The sequence below is a fragment of the Pneumocystis murina genome, assembly GCF_000349005.2.
Source record: "Pneumocystis murina B123 chromosome Unknown supercont1.4, whole genome shotgun sequence".
In the NCBI taxonomy this organism is placed as follows: domain Eukaryota; kingdom Fungi; phylum Ascomycota; class Pneumocystomycetes; order Pneumocystales; family Pneumocystaceae; genus Pneumocystis; species Pneumocystis murina.
In genome coordinates, this window is record NW_017802362.1 from 144,977 (window position 1) to 162,339 (window position 17,363).

The window sequence follows — 17,363 nt, forward strand, 5'->3', positions numbered from 1 at the left end:
CAACATGCATAATAGGCTGTCATGACAACAGAAGATAGAGTCTTAAATTTTAAGAAATATATAGAAAAAATGATATGAAAAAGTATATTATATTCATTAGATTCCAAATCTAAACCTATTTCTTTGTAGAAGCAGTCATAGCAGCTTTTTTTGCTACCCTATTCTTTTTAGCTAAAAAAATAAAAAAAAAAACAATAAAAACCCTCTAAACTTCTTGCTTCGATTCTTTCGTTGTTTTCTCTGTTGACGGGATGTACGGTCTACTTTTTCCTCAAGCCCAATACGAACCAATCTATATTTTGGTTCAAATCTTTTCATTAATTCAAAACTATCATAAATTAAAGCAAATCCAGTCGATTTCCCGCCGCCAAATTGTGTTCTTAAACCAAAAACTTGTACTGTATTCTTATCTGTCTTATACATATATGCCAAACGTTCTCTTAAGTCATTTTTACTAACGTTAGGTCGGTTAGGATGTAATACATCTACTACCTAAATTATAGATCAATTAATATAGTTTAAAAAAGATAGAGACCCACCATCTGCTTTCTACAGAGAAGTCTATTTGTTAAGAACTTCCTGGTACGAATTGTTATAGAGTCAGACATGATTATTTTTTTAAGATTTGATTAATTTCGAAATTTAGTTCACCGTCACATAAGGGTTTCTTAAAGAAATCCTAAACCTATAAAACCCTAAAATATAGTAGCTATTAAAAAATAAACATTTTAAAAGAGATTAATATCTTCTGCGCTTTGGACTATAACTGCTATTTCTATGTCTATGATGACGAGAAGAATCTCTATAAGAATTTTTTCTATCATAAAATGAATGTTCTTTAGTATCTCTATCTTTATAAGTACGATCCTTAGAATAATCGGAGATTGCTTTTTTTTTTAAGTCATGATGATCAAAAACCATACTGTAGCCATCATCTTTATATTCCCTATATGCTTTGCCTTTTTCTAAATAAGTAGAGCCAGCAAATGACTTTTGTACAGCATTTTTTCGTTTTTGATTTGTTGTTATTCTCCATAAATCCGAAAGTTTAGAGACAGACTGTGAAAAGTCTACTTTAATTCGTTTATCATCAATTAATACATCTTGCATTTTAAAATAAGCTTGTTCACAGTCTTCTTTCTTTTCGAATTCTATAAAAGCATATTGTAAAGAATCACCAGTACGTCTATCCCTTATAATTTCACAACTAATGATTTTTCCAAATCGGGAAAATATTAACTATATTTTAAAAAAATTATATTAAATATAAACATAAATACCTCTAAATCTTCATCTCGTGTTGCTGAGTTCAATTTACATACAAAAAGAACGTGATCAGGAGGCTTTACTTCTGCAAAAGGAAGATCTCCGATCATTTCTAAAGTTAATGCTTGCGCTTTTGCTTCTCTTTCTCTCCGTAACTTCTCCGCTTCAGCCTCATCAAGATCTTCATCAAATTTTTCATCATCTCCAATCCTGACTGTAAAAAGCTGCTCCTTAGAAGGAAGCGGAGACTTATCTGGCTCAACTAAACCCTCTGGATCAGGGAATGGATCATCTAAAATAATCGTATGCTTAATTCGAATATCTTTAAATGGTCTAAAATCCTTATTTAATATATATATTTATCGAGAATTATTCACAACCTCATATTGCTATCGCAATATGCATTATTAATTGCTTCAAGAGTATCAAAACCCTCTGCTACTTTCCCAAAAATCGTATATTTTCCATCAAGATAATCAAGATTATCTCCTAATGTGATAAAAAATTGTGAACCACTCAAACCAGAATTAGAATGACCACCTCCCTTGTTTGCTATAGCCATACTAACAGTTCCTCGTTCTTTATGTTTAAGTCTTGGATCTATTTCTGCTGGAAAAAAACGAGATCCTCCTAAAAGACCCCAAATACTAGTACCACCATCTCCATCCGGTCCTAAAGGATCTCCTGTTTGGAAAGAAAAATCCTTCTGCAAGTTATATATTGGAGAAAAGCTTATTTATCATTAATAATTTATATTTAAAAAATAATTATATTACTTATAATATTTAACCTTAAATATCAGAAAAAAAAGCTAAAAAAAAGAAATATCACTTACTTTGCATAATTTTAAGAAGTTTTTCGATGTATTTGGGGCATATTTCGTATATAAATCTATTACAATATCACCAACTGTTGTTTCTACTAATACACTCATGTATATCTTATCGATGGTCAAGGCAGTTGGAGAATTTTATAATCAAAATTTTATAAAAGAATTTAATAATATTTAGATATATTTTTAAAGATTCTAATATTATTATCAAGATTTTTTTTTAAGATTATATGTTTTTTTAATATGTTCAATACGTTGTCGTTTTGTATGTTGAACAAGACTTTCAATAACCTTTTCAAAGACCAATTTATCGCTTTCAATTTCATTCTTTTTTTCAGTCCAGTAAGAAAGATATTTAGAAGATTGTTTATGAATAATTTCTAAGTCAAGTAAATGTGATTTTAGCAAAACCGAAGAAAGATTAAGTAAGGCTTCTTTAAAAAAATGAGAAAAAATATATAAGTTTATGATTGTACCATCAGATTTTAAATAAATAAGCCGGATCATTTGAGTATTAAAATCATGGGATATTATGTCGTTATTTGTTAGAGATTCATCTTTTAAGAGAGTATCTTTAAATGAGGTATCTGAAGATATTTTTATCCATGGAACATGACTGTTTTTTGTTTTTTGATTGGGCGGACGTGTCTAAAAAAACATTAGAAATAAACATAGATCAAATTATTTATAACATCATCCAGGTTCAAAGGAATATCAAGAGACATTAAAAACATTTGACGAGTATGAGACGTCTCCCAAGATAAAGGAGGAAGATCTTTCAATGCAGAATATTTTTCCCAAAGACGACAACTAAACAATTAGTCTAAGTAAGACTTAGATGAAAATATGAACCCTGATTCTAAAAAATGTTTAGAATTATCCGGAACATATATATCATGCTCTGATGCTACATCTTGTTCTAAATAGGAGCCTGATGAATCTATTTCAGGGCCTAATATAGCATTGACAATTTCTGGAACTTTAGACATAATTGATGACCAATCATCATAATCAATAACGGGCTATTCATATATGTGTTCAACAAGCAAAACGCATCTTTATTACGAATCATACCAACTGAAAATCATGAATAATATCTGAAGAAATTTCTGTAAGATTTTCATGAAAATCTCCAAATTCAAAAGATTCTGCTGATACTAATCCCCCAAAATTTATATCATCTTCTTCTAAAGTAGAATCAGGATTTTCGACAGGATGCGTAGAAGGCATTGATTTATGGATTTATTAAGACTCTTCCAGAGCTTAAGTTTATTTTTTAAAACTTGACTGCCGGCCAAGAAAAACTTCGAAGCGATAAAAAATAATCTAGTTTAAACAAATATATAATATAAGCTGGTTTCATTAACTCCCTTTTCTAAAATACACTTTTTTGATGAAATATTATTCATTTCTATTGAGTTATTAATTAGTTGATTTATATATTAGTGAATCTGATAAAAGTGAAGATGTCTAAAAAATAAAATACTTTTACATAAAGCCATCCTCAAGTATAAACATCAAAGCTTTAGTAAGAAAGAAATATTCGTAATATAAAGCTTCTAAACTGTATTGAAAAAAGAGCAAATTTCTTCAAAAAAAACTTTCAAATAAGATAAAAATTTAATGAAAATTCATGATACAAATTTTAAAAATACACTCCCAAATAAACGCATTAGAAAAAGCATCCTTTTAAAGTTAATTATCCTGTTATAAAATAACAGATAAGAGTGGTAGCTAAGAACGACATAGTTACTAATCACGATGCTCCAAGAGTACTGATGCCTCATTAATCAGAGCACTAATTCTAGAAGAATCGCCATCAATTCTTCCATCAGCCTATCAAAGAAAAATATTATTAATTTAGTATATAATTATATATAAAATTAATACCAAATCTTTAGATAATTTCTCAACTGCCTCTGAAAGACGACGTTCTGTATCAGGAATCATTCTTTGACATTCATCAATCACTTGTTTCTGTATAAATAAGCCATAAGTTCCAACTCATTATAAAAACAATTATAGTTTTTACTAGTGTCTAGATATTTATAAACGTACCTGTTTTCTTAAAACATATTCATCTTCGCCTTCTTCTTCACGCTTTAAATAAATATCCTCTTCCATCTTAAGCTCCTTTTTGTAGCTAACAAGGTCACAAATCAAACGCTTTACTATGCCTATTTTTATTTCTATTTCTCGATTTAATGAGCCATTTGAAGGCCTAGATTGACCTAAAAAACATGGTCCTGACGTATTTTTTCCAGAGGAATTCATTTTTGAGGTGATCTCTTTAGAAAAATTCAAATCAAGACCCATTTCATAATTTCTAATAGTTTCCAATTTTTTTGAAGTTCATCTGACGATCGTATATCAAGCTTTTTAAATATTTTAAAGATACTTAGTTTTTTAATAAAACTACATCTAAGAATTAAAATTCTTAAGAACTCTTAAATGTAGAAGGACTGTTCTAGAAAGATTTCTTAATATCTTTTTTTTCTATTTGAAATAGATTAAATTTTTTTTAAAGAAAAAATCAATAAAAAATAAAGATATTTGAAAAAATATGTATCTTCACTTATCCTGTATATAAGAATAAAGAAGAGATTATATACATATATTTATATAAGTAAAAATACAAAGATATATAAGAGATTATTATATAGATATTATAAACCTGTATATTTAAGCAATATACACTATAAATACGTAAATTCTTTTTGTAAAATTCCTAAATATACTTGGATTAGTACTGTTTATATTTGGAGTAGTATAGTATATGCAAAAATATTTTTATCTGATAATTTTCTTTTTCAGTTTTCAATTTAATATATAAAAAGCAATTCAAAAGTTCTTTGATAGAAACATGAATTTCTGTTTTTTTTGAATCTTAATTTATAAAGATATTATAAGTATAAAATAAATATTTTTAAAAATTTATCCAATCCAAAAAATTAAGACTTATTAATTCTCAATTTATGAAAAAAGACATATAAAAAATAAATACCTATTTATATTAATTTTTTTTATTTAATTGTAATTAATATTATTTATGAAACATCAAAAAACTCTAAATTTTATTTCAAAACAGGCCAAATATTATCATTACTTTTTCTCAAAAAAAAGCTATAATTAAATATAATTTTTAAAAGTATTTATTTTTAATATCAGGAATGTTCAAATAAATAAAGTATAGAAATGCTCAAGTCAATAATAACAGTGATTTAAGATTTAAATACATATTTTAATTTATAAGAAACTATTAATTATAATCTAACATAAATTTAATACATATAATGTCTATAACAAAAAAATATTTGTTAACTCTTTAAATTTACCTTTCTGAATACTATAACTAATTTTTAAGAACAAATTATCTAATATAAAAACTTATAGCTTTAAGATTTTTTTTCCAAAAAAAATCATTAATTCTTTTAATAATAAATATTTTATACACAATTTAAAATACTAACCTTTATTTAAATACTTATAAAGCCATTAATTCTAAGTCCTTAATATTTATTCTAAATACATATAAAACATATATTATAAATAATAGATAAACAAAATAATTTTGTATACAATATTGTTTTTTATTCTATAAAAAAATAATACCAAAAGTATTAATTTATACTACACCCATTGCTATTTGTTGTTTTAATAATAATATTTGATTTCTTGTGTCATATGGCAATGTATTTATCTGTGCATCTGTTAAAGACATAACCTGAGCATAAATAGCTGCCTTTTACAATACATTAAAACATAATTATAAAGAAAAAGATACTCACTCTTTGCAAATCTTGCGTATTTTGCTGTGGCTGAGTATATGATACTGTATTAACAGGAGGAGAAACCTGAGGATGACCTGTTGATGCAATTACTTTGTGAAGCACATTTGCCTCTACAAGATTCATCATAAGCATTGCTTGAAATACAGCATATGATAGTTGTGGTGACTGTAACAAGAGTGCATGTGCTTGTTCCGGATTAATATGAACAAGAGCTTTTAACTGAGAAATGATGTCCAAGAGCTGTAAAGGTGGAAGCGTTGACAATGTACGTGAAATAGCATCTACAGCTGATACCCCCGGAGGAGGTGCAGTTCCTTGTGGAAGCATCGGCAAAATATCCGACTTAGTTTGTGACGATATTTCTTCATGTTGTGTCACTTGTTGTTGTCTACGATTATTATCTTGAGCTGGATCCGATTCCGCAAAGTCAACCCTCAACTGCCTTCCATTGATATCATGATTATTCAGGTTTCTGACAGCTGCACTAGCTGTTGCAATATCTGAATAAACATATCAATTTAACGCTGAAAAAAAATAAAAAAAAAAAAGAAAATAACAACCTGGATATTCACAAAAACCATATCCCTTAGGTTTATTTGTTTCCTTATCAAAGACTAATCTTCAAGGAATAAATAAAAATATCAAAACATTTCAAATATTTTACCTAAACCGATGAATAGGGCCAATTTGCCGGAAAATATCCTTTAACTGTTCTTCTGAAACATCATATGGAATGTTACCAACTACATAGATATATCAACATAAGCCTATATGTAAAAGGTGAATATCAATATACCAAAAACAACTTTGCTTGGAGCCTTAGTTGACATTTGAAATATAAAATAAAAAATCGGAAAAATATTGATTTCTAAAAAAAAATAAACTAAATAAATATCTATAAAGAACTCAGTTAAAATAACCCCACAAAGATTAAGATATCCGAATAAATATGGTTTTTTTAATTAAACCTTTTTACCTTTTTTATATTAAAATACAATCTATAAAAATTGAAAACAGAATAATAATTGTTCTTAATCATATATCCATTCTTAAAACCATATATTTGAGTTTCTTTTTTGAAAATAAGCGATATTTATACAAATTAATATTTTGAGTAGCAAATATAAAAATAAACTCTAATATATAGACATAATGCTGATAGTAGTATTGTTTCAAAGATAACCCTTAGCTTTTTAGATCCTTTGTCCTTAATTTTTCCTTAAAATAAAAAATCCTTATAGAAACATTATACCAGAGAAATAAAACATAAATATAAATTCAATAAAAAATTAAATATAATCATAAAAAAATCCTTTAAATTTTTAATGAAATGTATATAATCATATTATATAAATGTTAATTAAAAATTGAAATTTCTGTTTTTGTTTTAAATCAAATTTTCAACCTTATTTTATTTGATCATCTGGTTTTTGTATTTTTTAAAGTAATCTTTTCATCATTAACAAAAATACCTTTTCCTAACATAACCTAAATATAATATTAATTAATATATATATAAATTTACCTTTATATGGCTCTGGCTTCTTCCATTTTCTAATATTTGCAGCAAATTGTGTAACAATTGCTTTATCACATCCTTTCAAAATAATCTGAGTAGAAGATGGACATGTAATAAAGACTCCATCTGGAATTTTAAGATGAATTGGATGGGAAAATCCAACTTTTAATGACAAAAATGAATCATTTTCAATAAAAGCTTTGTAACCAATTCCAACTAGACGAAGAGTTACATAATGATACTCTGTTACTCCTATAATCATATTTGAAAGCAAGGATCTTGCAGTTCCCCACATTGATCGTTGTTCTTTGATCATTGAATTCTCCACTGAAATCTTGACTTTGTTTGTTAAAGAACAATGATTGATATGAATATATGACGGAAGAAAAAGAGATAAACACCCATTAGGTCCTTTAACAATTATTTTCTTAGTATTTGGACTACTTGTGGCTACTAAAACTTCTAATTTTGTTGTTCCGGGAAGAAATAAAGGTTTAGATCCAATATGTGATTTTCTTAAAAAAGCTACTAAAAAACTAGGGAAAAAAGGGTTTTTAAGATTATATATAAAAGAACTACCACATTTAAACATTATTTTCATATTATTTCTCTGATAATCCAATATAATTAAAAAATACTTATCTACATCTTAATCAAGTTCGATATTTATGAATCGATTTTAGATCAATCCATAAAAAAGAAAAATACATATAAATCTGTGATATATGACCAATCCTAAATATATATCGGACAGACAAACGAATAATAACCTTTTAATTGTCCCATTTTTTCTTACTAAAAAATATTAAAAAAATAAATAACTTAAACTCCCTCAAAACATAATAAAAACATGTTAAAGAAAATTTTCACAGTATAAAGAAACAAAGTATTCTTTTTTATAACAATTAAAATACATAAAATTCATTCAAGTGACAACGAAAAGGTGGGAGCAATATCTCTAAAAAAATAAGTATAAGTAAATAAATAAATAAATAAATAAATACGTTTGAGTATGATAAATATGATATTCATTATCCCAACCCTCAACTCCTTTCATAATTTCATTCTCTGATTGAAGCAACGCTCGTTTTCTTCTATACATCTCTCTATCTGCTTCAACTTGCAATAATGGTATCAAATGAATTCGAGACCAAACATTCTCCCTTTTTAATTCTCTATCCTCTCTATTAAAAAGAAAAAAACAGTATATATACTTTTTATTAACCTTCTTTCATGAACTCCCTTAGTCATAAATATCATTATCAAAGAATTTATAGATAACTAATACCTGAATATAACGATAAAAACCAAATGAAGAAATCAAACCAATACACAAAAGAAGTATAGAGCTTCTTGGACCTTTTGAAGGTAGATTCCTCTAGAAAAAAACTAAACATAATATTCATTAAAAGATTTTCAAATATACACACCTTGTATTGAATAGGAGCATAGCCGCCTAAAAAAAATTAGATATATATATAACAATCAATAATAATAACCCAGAGGGGGTAGATCTTGTGAATTCTTAGCCATAAAAAAAGCAAAAAATTATAAATTCTTATTAAAGACTTATCAAATATTTAATATTGGTACTCGAACGAAAAAGCAATATATATAAATATTTAAAAATAGAATACATTTACATTATCTTTAATAAAAATAAACAAATATAAATTAAGATAAAATTATAAATTATGTATGAATTTTAGGTACTTCTTTTTTTCGAAGAATACACTTGAGCATGAATTCCAAGTTTAAACCAAAAATCACAAACATCCTTTGGAATTATATAATTGCCAGATGTTGATTCAGTAAGATTTAATATATGAACAGGCCCATATACTTTTTCGTTAGATACGTTACTCGAAAAACTTGGAACATCTTGAAGGGATAAATTAGGTTGAAAGCTCTTCCATTTAACAGTTCTCCTATTGCAGTCACCAACCTTAAAAAACTCCTTATTATAACAAAGTTTATCAACATTAGGATTAGGATTATGTGTTCTCAAAAAGGAACCGACACGTGAAAGAACAAGATTAGAAAATATAAAATCGGAATCAACTATTGTTCCATTAGATCCATAAGTGGTTTGAATACCCTTCATAGCAACTGATCCTAAGAAAGCAGGAATATCATCTGCATGACATACAAGACCATAACATAAAGAACTAGAAGGATGTTCCCAGATATAAGGATAAATATAATAATACAAATATGAATCAATAAATTTTGAGGTCTTTGCTGCAACTAGAAGTGAAGGACATACCCAGACAGCATCTATTTGAGATAAATTTTATTTATCAAAAATAAAGAAAATTACCAGTAAAAACATTCGAAATAAAGTCCTTAGAACTCTTAATATCACTAAAATTAAGACCCTTAGAATAATATTCATAAGCTAGAATCTTGTCTATCTGTTCCTCATTAAAATAAGAAGAAAGAGTTAAATTAACAAGATATTCAGTCTCTAAATATTTGGGGAAAGTATCTGTAAAAAAAGTCGCTTCATCCTTAACAAATCCAAGCATTAAAGGAACCTTAACGAAATTACCAGTCTCGATAGAATCATAAAAATCCTCTGTTAAAAGATCACCATCTATACATGGCTTATACGTCTCTCCCAAAGTAATAGTTTCAGCATATAAAAAAGCCGTATTAACAATAAGGGCTTGATACATAAGAATTTCTTCTGCTGATACGCCACGCATACACTTCATAAGTTCCGGATCGGCAATACTGGTATCATTTTGAATACAACCGACATAACGTGCCAACTAAAAAAATTATAGAAAAAACAAAACAAAATAAAATAAAATACCTCCTTAGAAATATGAGTAACGGAATCTTTCTTTGAAGCGAAACCCATAGAAATAGGATCAGATACCATAATAGCAGCATGAAACAATCCCTCTGTTTTAGTTTTAGCCGACAAAAGTGTTCTAACTGAACTTGCACCAGCAGATTGACCCTAATTCAATGAATAAAATTCTTTTCCAAAAAAAACTTACCGCAATTGTTACTCTCAATGGATCTCCTCCAAAAAAAGAAATAAATTCTCTTACCCATTGAAGAGCAACAATTTGATCCTTGATTCCTTGGTTTCCACAGCCCCAAAATCCAAAAGCTCCAAGACGATAATTAATCGTTACCACAACCACATTCTCATGAGCAACAAGATGGCTAGGATCATTATAAATATCTTGCAGATTACCATGAATATACGCCCCTCCATGAATCCATAACCTAAAATACTAAGTTAAGAAAAAAAAATAGATTTTTTTTACATAACTGGTAATAATTGAGAATCACAATCACCATCCTCTGGAATATAAGGTGTATAAACATTCAAATAAAGACAATCCTCACTAATCACAGGAGAAGGAATAAGAGTATTATCTTGAGGACAATAAGATCGATAATAGGTTGCATTCCATGTCTTCTTAAGTTTAGATATTCGAACTGGATCATCGAATCGCAAATTTCCAACAGGTGGAAGAGCATAAGGAATTCCAAGAAATGTAAAAGTAAGATCTGTCCGTGTACCAGTCACTTTCCCAAATGCACTGTTTACTGTATATGAAAGCTTCTTATCAGTAGATGGTGGAGTTTTCACATCCCGTTCTTTTCCTGAATTAGTGCCTTCCATCTTGTCAAAACACTTGTAAATCCTCAAAAATTCTTACATATTGATGAAAAAGGCAGATCGCAATCAACTATATATACTTTTCCGTTTTTAATATTTAAAGCATTACATTTATGCTCATTGAGTGTTTTAATAAAATAATAATCTTTATTACCACTTAATGAATGATTATAACATCGTAGACGTCTAAGTATTGCATCTTTTGTCGATTTTGGCGCTTCTTTATAATTGTATAAACCTTCATTATATTTATCACATGAAATACATGGATTAGAAACTAAGAAAGAATTTAGATTTCCTTCAGATCCCAGAATATCTTCAGCCAAAAGATAAACAGCTTTGATTGAACTCAAGAACCCTAATCCAATAAAAAGCCTTAATAATTTTAATTGCATTTATTTAAGGATTATAAAGACAGGGTTTTTCATATAAACAAGAATTATAAGAAAATATTTAGAAAAACCAAAAAACTATTGTTTTTTGGTAAAAAATAAGGGATTTTAAAATAGTTTAATTTTTTGAGAAAAAAATTGTCTAAAACTATTTTATCCGAATGTCCGAAAATTAAAAATCATACATGTATTATTGCAAAGCGCATATAACACGCATATAACACGCATACATAAGATATAAGGACCTATGGAGTACAAATGTCCTTAAAATATGTATTGAATAAGTTGAAATCTTATTTAAAAGAATATGTTTTTTAAATGACAAAGTTTCAAAAAAAAAAGCGAAAAAAGAGTGCAAATTTTCAGGTAGAATAACTCTTTCTAGAAGTTTCCAAAGGATTTGCTAATATATAGGAAGCCAAAGCTTAAAATTAAGAAGTCTGGGCTTAAATCACATGAATTAACAAATAATGAGTTAAAAGCAAAAAGTAATATATAAACAGAAGAAAAGCAATGGGATAATAGAAATCCAGGTATTTGCATACCTCAGCAGTCTATTTTAAAGGAATATTTAAGCAAAGAAGTAGCAGAAGAAGGTTTAGTTCTACGTAAATTAAATTTAATAAAACATCCATCAAGTTTGCAACGTAAAGGTAGAAAAAGAGAAAAAAAATGAAAGGAATTAAGGTTGAAATTAGAGGCATTGAATACTTTAAAAGATTTGTTGCGTAAATCGGTTTTTGAAACAAAAATATTGACATCCGTAATTAAAGCGGTAATTCCATTGATGATTGATGAGGAATCAGATGTTCGTAGGGCATTACAATCATTATTGTCGTCAATATTTACGGAGAAAGCGGAATTAATTGAGCCGCATGTAATTTTTATGATATTATATATTCATTCAGCAATGACACATATTTTACCAGATGTACGAAATGATTCAACGAAGATTTTGATCTGGCTTTTGGAAATACAAGGAGAATATGTTGTTAAATATGCATGGGAGAAGTTTTTAAATACATTTTCAGTTTTATTTGGATGGAAAAGTGACGAAAACATAAAAAATACAAATACATATCTTTTTAAATCAACGTTTTCTCAGGAATCAAGATATCAACATTTTAAAGCATTTGATATTTTTTTAAGAAAAGGTCTTTGTTTCGATAAAGAAAATTCTCATGTGGCACCCAAAATATATTTAAATCAAACAAGATATTTATCAGGAATAAATCATCCTATGGTTTCCAGATATTTAGGTTGGCCTTTAAAGTCATCTCCATATTTTCATCTTTCTTTATTTTCTCAAGTCAATAATATATCTAAAAAGGTATATAAAGATGTATGGTCTCGCTCAATGTTATTCTATTTGTATCTTCCAGGTTTATTGTCTTATCTTCAAGGGACATGGTTCGAATTATTACCATCATCGATGGATTCTCTGTCTTTTATTACGATTAAGACATGTATTCATGTTATATCAATACTGGATCATATAAATCTAGTTTTAAAGAAAATTGAAGTAGATGAATTGTCATTGAAACAAAATTTAAAAACATTACATGGTTTTATTACAAGAATCGAATTCACAATGAAAGAACTTAAAAATTATAATGAAAGTGTTGAATTGCGGAAATATTGGATTAAAACGGGTTTATATAAAGAATAATTATTTACAATGGTATATTTACATCAAAAACTTAATATAGATTTCGTAAAATAATATCATTTTATTACGGATCATGACAAATGTAAAGAAATTACATTGCATTAATATTTATACTTTATAAAAATAATTGTGTTTGCAAATGTATTTAATGGTTGTAATTTATTATTGGTATTTAATTGTTTTAGATATATTTTAAAAATCGTTTTATTATAAAATTAAATTAATCATAATATATAAACAATTTCATTGACAAGATAATAAATTTATCCAGATAAACCATATTTAAATAGGCGTATAAGCTATTTTTAGAAGAATTTCTAATAATTTTGAAATAATGAATTTTAATAAAATCTTTTAATATCAAATACAGTTTTTAAAATAATCATTTTCAATATATTTCAAATAATTTTAATTATTTTATAATACAAATTTATTTAATTTTTTTATTAAAAAGTATATACAAAAATAAGAGTTACCTTTTAAAAACAATTATTTTCAAAATATTTTTATTAAAAATTGATTAATTAGAAGTAACATCAGGTTTCTAGATTTATATATTAATTAATCATAATATAAACACAAATTACCATTGTAGGAAACAATAAAATTTCCTTAATATTAGACGAATCCGTCAAAAACTAAAAAAATCAACAATATAATACAAACAGAAAAACCAAATATACCATTACTAGTCGATCTATTCCCATTCCCCATCCTCCGGTAGGAGGTAATCCATAATCCCTTTTGAAAGTAAAGAAAAAATAAAATAGTTTTAACAATAAAACTTACAAAGCTAAACAAAAATTTTCATCAATAATTTGAACTTCATCATCTCCTTGATCCTTTTGTTTGGCCTGTTCCTGAAATCTCATTCGCTGTTCAACTGGATCATTCTATTTCATTTTAAATTAAAATCATAGAAATGCAAAACGTCTTACTAGCTCCGTGTATGCATTAACAATTTCTTTATAAGCTACGAATAGTTCAAATCTTTCACATAACCCTACTTTAGATCTATGATATTTTGCCAAAGGAGACATAATTTGAGGATGACCTATCAAAAATGTAGGATTAAGACATACAGGTTCCAAAAATTCACTAATAAGCTTAAAATATTTATTTATTTTTTCGATAAAATAAATTAATTTTACCTTGTCTAATAATCTAGAATTTGTTATGGGAGGTGAATACTCAACGTTATGTTTTTCACATAAGCAGATAAGAAATTTGGTCGTTTCTTCTGTATGCAATTGATCTCCAGGAGGAAAAATAACATTGAGTTTTTCTTCTAAAAATGGAATAATTTCTATATGATTCCATGGCCTTGAAAAATCAACAATAATTTCTTCTCCTTCGAGCCCATTAGGATGATATTTAATCTTGTAATCACCAGTTAATTCAAAAACCATATTTGATAACATCTCCTCTGTCATATTAATAAGATCATACATATCTGCATAAGCACAATAAAATTCACAGCTTGTAAATTCAGGATTATGCGTAAGATCAATGCTCTCATTCCTAAATTGTCTTCCAATTTCATAAACTCGATTCAAACCTCCTACCACTAACATTTTTAAATATAATTCCGGTGCAATTCTTAAATAAAGATCAAGGTCAAGCTCATTGTGATGTGTAATAAAAGGCTTAGCACTAGCACCTCCTGGAATAAAATTCATCATAGGGGTTTCAACCTTACTATTATAAACATATTTGTATAAAAAATAATAAAAAATTACCTCTAAAAAACCGCGTGAATCCAAGAAATTTCTAATATATTGAATAATTCTACTTCTCATAATAAATCTTATAAAGTTGAGAAATAAAGAATGCTTTTCCAAATAATTATATACTTCTCTCGCGTAGTTTTGTTAATAATAAGATCAAGATACCTTTGTCGATATCTTGTTTCTTGATTTGTTAAACCTTGGCGCTCCATTGGAAGCATACGAAGACAAGGGCTCAAAAGAACCATTTCTTTGCAAAATATACTCAGTTCCCCACCTTCTCCTTCATTCTTTCCCTTGCCTTTAGGCGATGTACGGCCCGGATACCCAATAATTCCTACAATATCTCCTCTCTGAATATGCTCATGCATTTCTAAATAGTCTTTTTCACAGTCCCTAAATTAAATCAGCATCAAACATTCTCACGGACCTTTTAAATCTTACTGTGCCTGCGCCATAACTTGAATTTTTACACCATCATTATAAAGATCATAAAAACGCAATTTTGAACCCGAATCTCGCTTATTTAGTATTCTTCCAGCAACAGAAACAATAATATCTCTATTAACTTCACCCCTCTTCATAAAACTGTAGGTTTTAATGAATTCTTCGATCTGAATATTGACATGAAACTTATGTGGATATGCATCTAAGTTTTTGCAAGTACGAAGCATATTAATATGCCGAGAACGAAGCTCATAATATTTCTAGAACAATTTAACAATGGTTTCATTATAATTTAAGATCAAAAAAATAAAACGTTAGGAGTTAAATCTTCATGAATTTCTGAAACATGTTTTTGAGAAGGTTTTGATGAAACCGTAGCCAATGTTCTAGCTTCCTAAACTCATTAAACTTAAATATTTCCAGATAAAAAATATATCTAACCCTTTTTTCTTTTTTTTCTTGAAGCTTTAAACGTCTTTTTAATTCACTATTAAACATCAATATTTTTTATCAAAAAAAAGTATAAAATCCTGCGTTTTTGAAACATATTCCCCTGATCTTTCATCTAAACAAAGATTTTTAAGTTGTTTTAGCTGATTACTTGGTGAAGATTCCTCCATCTTTCTGTTTTTTTTGCAGAATTATAAATCTGATAACGAATCAGCAATATCAGATTAAAAAACAATATAAATAAGCAAGAAATAAAACAAAAACTAATAGTATAAGCAAAATTGTTTTTATATTAAAAATCTTATATTAAAAATTTATGATATAATTTGTCCTCTTGATGATTCCCAATCATTAATATATTGTAATATTTTTGAAGTTATTTGTTGTGCATTATATTGTCGTCCAAAAACATCTACAAAATGTCCATCAGGATCTAAATATTATTAGTGATATTTTTTTCAGTAAAAAAATACCCATTAAGTAAAAAAAAATTGAATGATCTACAAGATAATCATCATCTGGTTTTACATCAGGTGGTGTCGAGAAATAGACACGATAAGCTTTGCAAACAGCTTTAATGTTTTCATAGCTTCCTGTTAGCCCAATTATCTGAGTATGGAACTCTATAGAAATGTAAAAACAATATAAAAATTGTTAAAAATTATTACCTTTAAGATATTCTTTTATCTAAAATAAGTTAACAAGAATCTTTTAAAAAAAATCCAATTTACCTGAGAAGGAGTATCCCTATTTGGATCACATGTAATAAAAATAGGCGTTACTAAATTTCTTTGACTATTAACATCTAAAATATATTAATTTATATAAAAGTAACCAAATAATAAAAACTATTAATCACAGAAGCCATTTTATCTAGTTCTTCTGGACAAATATCAGGACACCTAGTAAACCCAAAATAAATCTGAAATATTATTGATTTTATAATTAATCAAATTCATTCATATACCATCATATATTTGCCTAAAAAATCCTTATTCGTGACATTTCTTCCATTATGATCAATCAATTCGAAATCAGAACCTATTCTAGGCTTTCCAATAGATATATTTTTATTCAAATGACCTATTTTATTCCATTTTATCAGCTATTTAGCCTTTTTCTTAAAAAAAAAAGACTTACGTCTTTGTTCCACTTTTTTCTTCTCATTCTTAAAATACCACACAAGAAAGATGCCTGTCATGACAAAGAAAGATCCAGATTTCCAGGAAAATGGCTAATATGTATTATTTTTGCTAAAATTTCTTAAAAATTTCTTACACCAATCTTTTCTCTATTTCTTTGTAGATTTAGAGTAGAAAAATGAAATCTCAAGCGCAAAAAATGCTTATTATGAATTAAGAACAGGCTTTTTTTTAGATTATTTTGAAATAATAAACGATATGTGCCTTTTGTTTGAATAAAAGCCATTTTTTGATTTATGAAGAATCCAGTTTAGATTTAAAAGAAAAACATCTAAATAATTCTTAAAAGGAGGTGAATATTTAGAGATATTCCCAAAGAAATAGCCTTTTTATAATAATATTTATCCTATAAATATAAAGCCCATTTTTTTAAGAAGATTGCATAGAAATTATATATAATATTAACAAATATAACCTATCTAAAA

The 17,363-nt window shown here is 27.2% G+C and overlaps 11 protein-coding genes across 11 annotated transcripts; 1 reads left to right on the plus strand and 10 right to left on the minus strand.

Annotated features, from left to right (window-relative positions):
• Nucleotides 1–115: 115 nt before the first annotated feature.
• Nucleotides 116–608, minus strand: PNEG_01447 (hypothetical protein; the record flags this gene model as incomplete). Its single annotated transcript, XM_007875196.2, has 3 exons — nucleotides 116–158; nucleotides 203–492; nucleotides 540–608. 3 exons carry the CDS (start codon nucleotides 606–608, stop codon nucleotides 116–118), a joined length of 402 nt encoding a protein of 133 aa, XP_007873387.1.
• Nucleotides 609–738: 130 nt separating this feature from the next.
• On the minus strand, nucleotides 739–2,200 carry PNEG_01448 (hypothetical protein; the record flags this gene model as incomplete). The annotated part of the gene is made up of 5 exons (XM_007875197.1): nucleotides 739–1,239; nucleotides 1,281–1,599; nucleotides 1,647–1,997; nucleotides 2,043–2,056; nucleotides 2,102–2,200. 5 exons carry the CDS (start codon nucleotides 2,198–2,200, stop codon nucleotides 739–741), a joined length of 1,284 nt encoding a protein of 427 aa, XP_007873388.1.
• A 105-nt stretch (nucleotides 2,201–2,305) lies between these two features.
• Nucleotides 2,306–3,375, minus strand: PNEG_01449 (hypothetical protein; the record flags this gene model as incomplete). Its single annotated transcript, XM_007875198.1, has 4 exons — nucleotides 2,951–3,375; nucleotides 2,791–2,908; nucleotides 2,575–2,746; nucleotides 2,306–2,532 (listed from the first exon to the last, which is right to left on the minus strand). Exons 1-4 carry the CDS (start codon nucleotides 3,085–3,087, stop codon nucleotides 2,306–2,308), a joined length of 654 nt encoding a protein of 217 aa, XP_007873389.1. The 5' UTR covers nucleotides 3,088–3,375.
• A 383-nt stretch (nucleotides 3,376–3,758) lies between these two features.
• On the minus strand, nucleotides 3,759–4,437 carry PNEG_01450 (hypothetical protein). Its single transcript, XM_007875199.1, has 3 exons — nucleotides 4,157–4,437; nucleotides 3,989–4,075; nucleotides 3,759–3,934 (listed from the first exon to the last, which is right to left on the minus strand). Exons 1-3 carry the CDS (start codon nucleotides 4,412–4,414, stop codon nucleotides 3,851–3,853), a joined length of 429 nt encoding a protein of 142 aa, XP_007873390.1. The 5' UTR covers nucleotides 4,415–4,437; the 3' UTR covers nucleotides 3,759–3,850.
• Nucleotides 4,438–5,723: 1,286 nt separating this feature from the next.
• PNEG_01451 (hypothetical protein) lies at nucleotides 5,724–6,719 on the minus strand (the record flags this gene model as incomplete). Its single annotated transcript, XM_007875200.1, has 5 exons — nucleotides 5,724–5,840; nucleotides 5,887–6,389; nucleotides 6,450–6,508; nucleotides 6,554–6,632; nucleotides 6,686–6,719. The coding sequence occupies 5 exons, from the start codon at nucleotides 6,717–6,719 to the stop codon at nucleotides 5,724–5,726; spliced, it is 792 nt and encodes a 263-aa protein (XP_007873391.1).
• A 589-nt stretch (nucleotides 6,720–7,308) lies between these two features.
• Nucleotides 7,309–8,061, minus strand: PNEG_01452 (hypothetical protein; the record flags this gene model as incomplete). The annotated part of the gene is made up of 3 exons (XM_007875201.1): nucleotides 7,988–8,061; nucleotides 7,415–7,936; nucleotides 7,309–7,367 (listed from the first exon to the last, which is right to left on the minus strand). The coding sequence occupies exons 1-3, from the start codon at nucleotides 8,007–8,009 to the stop codon at nucleotides 7,309–7,311; spliced, it is 603 nt and encodes a 200-aa protein (XP_007873392.1). The 5' UTR covers nucleotides 8,010–8,061.
• Nucleotides 8,062–8,329: 268 nt separating this feature from the next.
• Nucleotides 8,330–8,941, minus strand: PNEG_01453 (hypothetical protein; the record flags this gene model as incomplete). Its single annotated transcript, XM_007875202.1, has 6 exons — nucleotides 8,330–8,366; nucleotides 8,413–8,583; nucleotides 8,634–8,650; nucleotides 8,697–8,786; nucleotides 8,839–8,864; nucleotides 8,908–8,941. 6 exons carry the CDS (start codon nucleotides 8,939–8,941, stop codon nucleotides 8,330–8,332), a joined length of 375 nt encoding a protein of 124 aa, XP_007873393.1.
• A 167-nt stretch (nucleotides 8,942–9,108) lies between these two features.
• On the minus strand, nucleotides 9,109–11,540 carry PNEG_01454 (hypothetical protein). Its single transcript, XM_007875203.1, has 6 exons — nucleotides 11,092–11,540; nucleotides 10,693–11,047; nucleotides 10,417–10,651; nucleotides 10,227–10,376; nucleotides 9,729–10,182; nucleotides 9,109–9,685 (listed from the first exon to the last, which is right to left on the minus strand). Exons 1-6 carry the CDS (start codon nucleotides 11,444–11,446, stop codon nucleotides 9,114–9,116), a joined length of 2,121 nt encoding a protein of 706 aa, XP_007873394.1. The 5' UTR covers nucleotides 11,447–11,540; the 3' UTR covers nucleotides 9,109–9,113.
• Nucleotides 11,541–12,176: 636 nt separating this feature from the next.
• Nucleotides 12,177–13,121, plus strand: PNEG_01455 (hypothetical protein). Its single transcript, XM_007875204.1, has one exon. The coding sequence runs from the start codon at nucleotides 12,231–12,233 to the stop codon at nucleotides 13,110–13,112; it is 882 nt and encodes a 293-aa protein (XP_007873395.1). The 5' UTR covers nucleotides 12,177–12,230; the 3' UTR covers nucleotides 13,113–13,121.
• Nucleotides 13,122–13,632: 511 nt separating this feature from the next.
• Nucleotides 13,633–15,921, minus strand: PNEG_01456 (lysine-tRNA ligase; the record flags this gene model as incomplete). The annotated part of the gene is made up of 12 exons (XM_007875205.1): nucleotides 15,821–15,921; nucleotides 15,728–15,773; nucleotides 15,600–15,680; nucleotides 15,284–15,546; nucleotides 14,966–15,235; nucleotides 14,852–14,918; nucleotides 14,264–14,806; nucleotides 14,051–14,218; nucleotides 13,902–14,005; nucleotides 13,796–13,853; nucleotides 13,700–13,750; nucleotides 13,633–13,656 (listed from the first exon to the last, which is right to left on the minus strand). The coding sequence occupies exons 1-12, from the start codon at nucleotides 15,904–15,906 to the stop codon at nucleotides 13,633–13,635; spliced, it is 1,761 nt and encodes a 586-aa protein (XP_007873396.1). The 5' UTR covers nucleotides 15,907–15,921.
• A 129-nt stretch (nucleotides 15,922–16,050) lies between these two features.
• PNEG_01457 (hypothetical protein) lies at nucleotides 16,051–17,206 on the minus strand (the record flags this gene model as incomplete). The annotated part of the gene is made up of 8 exons (XM_007875206.1): nucleotides 17,015–17,206; nucleotides 16,877–16,970; nucleotides 16,704–16,819; nucleotides 16,586–16,658; nucleotides 16,468–16,541; nucleotides 16,405–16,423; nucleotides 16,210–16,359; nucleotides 16,051–16,169 (listed from the first exon to the last, which is right to left on the minus strand). The coding sequence occupies exons 1-8, from the start codon at nucleotides 17,162–17,164 to the stop codon at nucleotides 16,051–16,053; spliced, it is 795 nt and encodes a 264-aa protein (XP_007873397.1). The 5' UTR covers nucleotides 17,165–17,206.
• Nucleotides 17,207–17,363: the final 157 nt, after the last annotated feature.

Excerpts from the sequence above, each read along its gene's own strand:
- PNEG_01450 (XM_007875199.1), bottom strand. The coding sequence starts at position 4,414 with ATGGGTCTTGATTTGAATTTTTCTAAAGAGATCACCTCAAAAATGAAT. Across the intron at positions 4,076-4,156 it reads AATATGTTTTAAGAAAACAG|AAACAAGTGATTGATGAATG; the intron begins GTACGTTTATAA and ends TTATTTATACAG. Across the intron at positions 3,935-3,988 it reads AGAAATTATCTAAAGATTTG|GCTGATGGAAGAATTGATGG; the intron begins GTATTAATTTTA and ends TTTCTTTGATAG.
- PNEG_01455 (XM_007875204.1), top strand. The coding sequence starts at position 12,231 with ATGATTGATGAGGAATCAGATGTTCGTAGGGCATTACAATCATTATTG.
- PNEG_01454 (XM_007875203.1), bottom strand. The coding sequence starts at position 11,446 with ATGCAATTAAAATTATTAAGGCTTTTTATTGGATTAGGGTTCTTGAGT. Across the intron at positions 10,652-10,692 it reads TCTCAATTATTACCAGTTAT|GTTATGGATTCATGGAGGGG; the intron begins GTAAAAAAAATC and ends TTAGTATTTTAG. Across the intron at positions 10,377-10,416 it reads CATTGAGAGTAACAATTGCG|GGTCAATCTGCTGGTGCAAG; the intron begins GTAAGTTTTTTT and ends TCATTGAATTAG.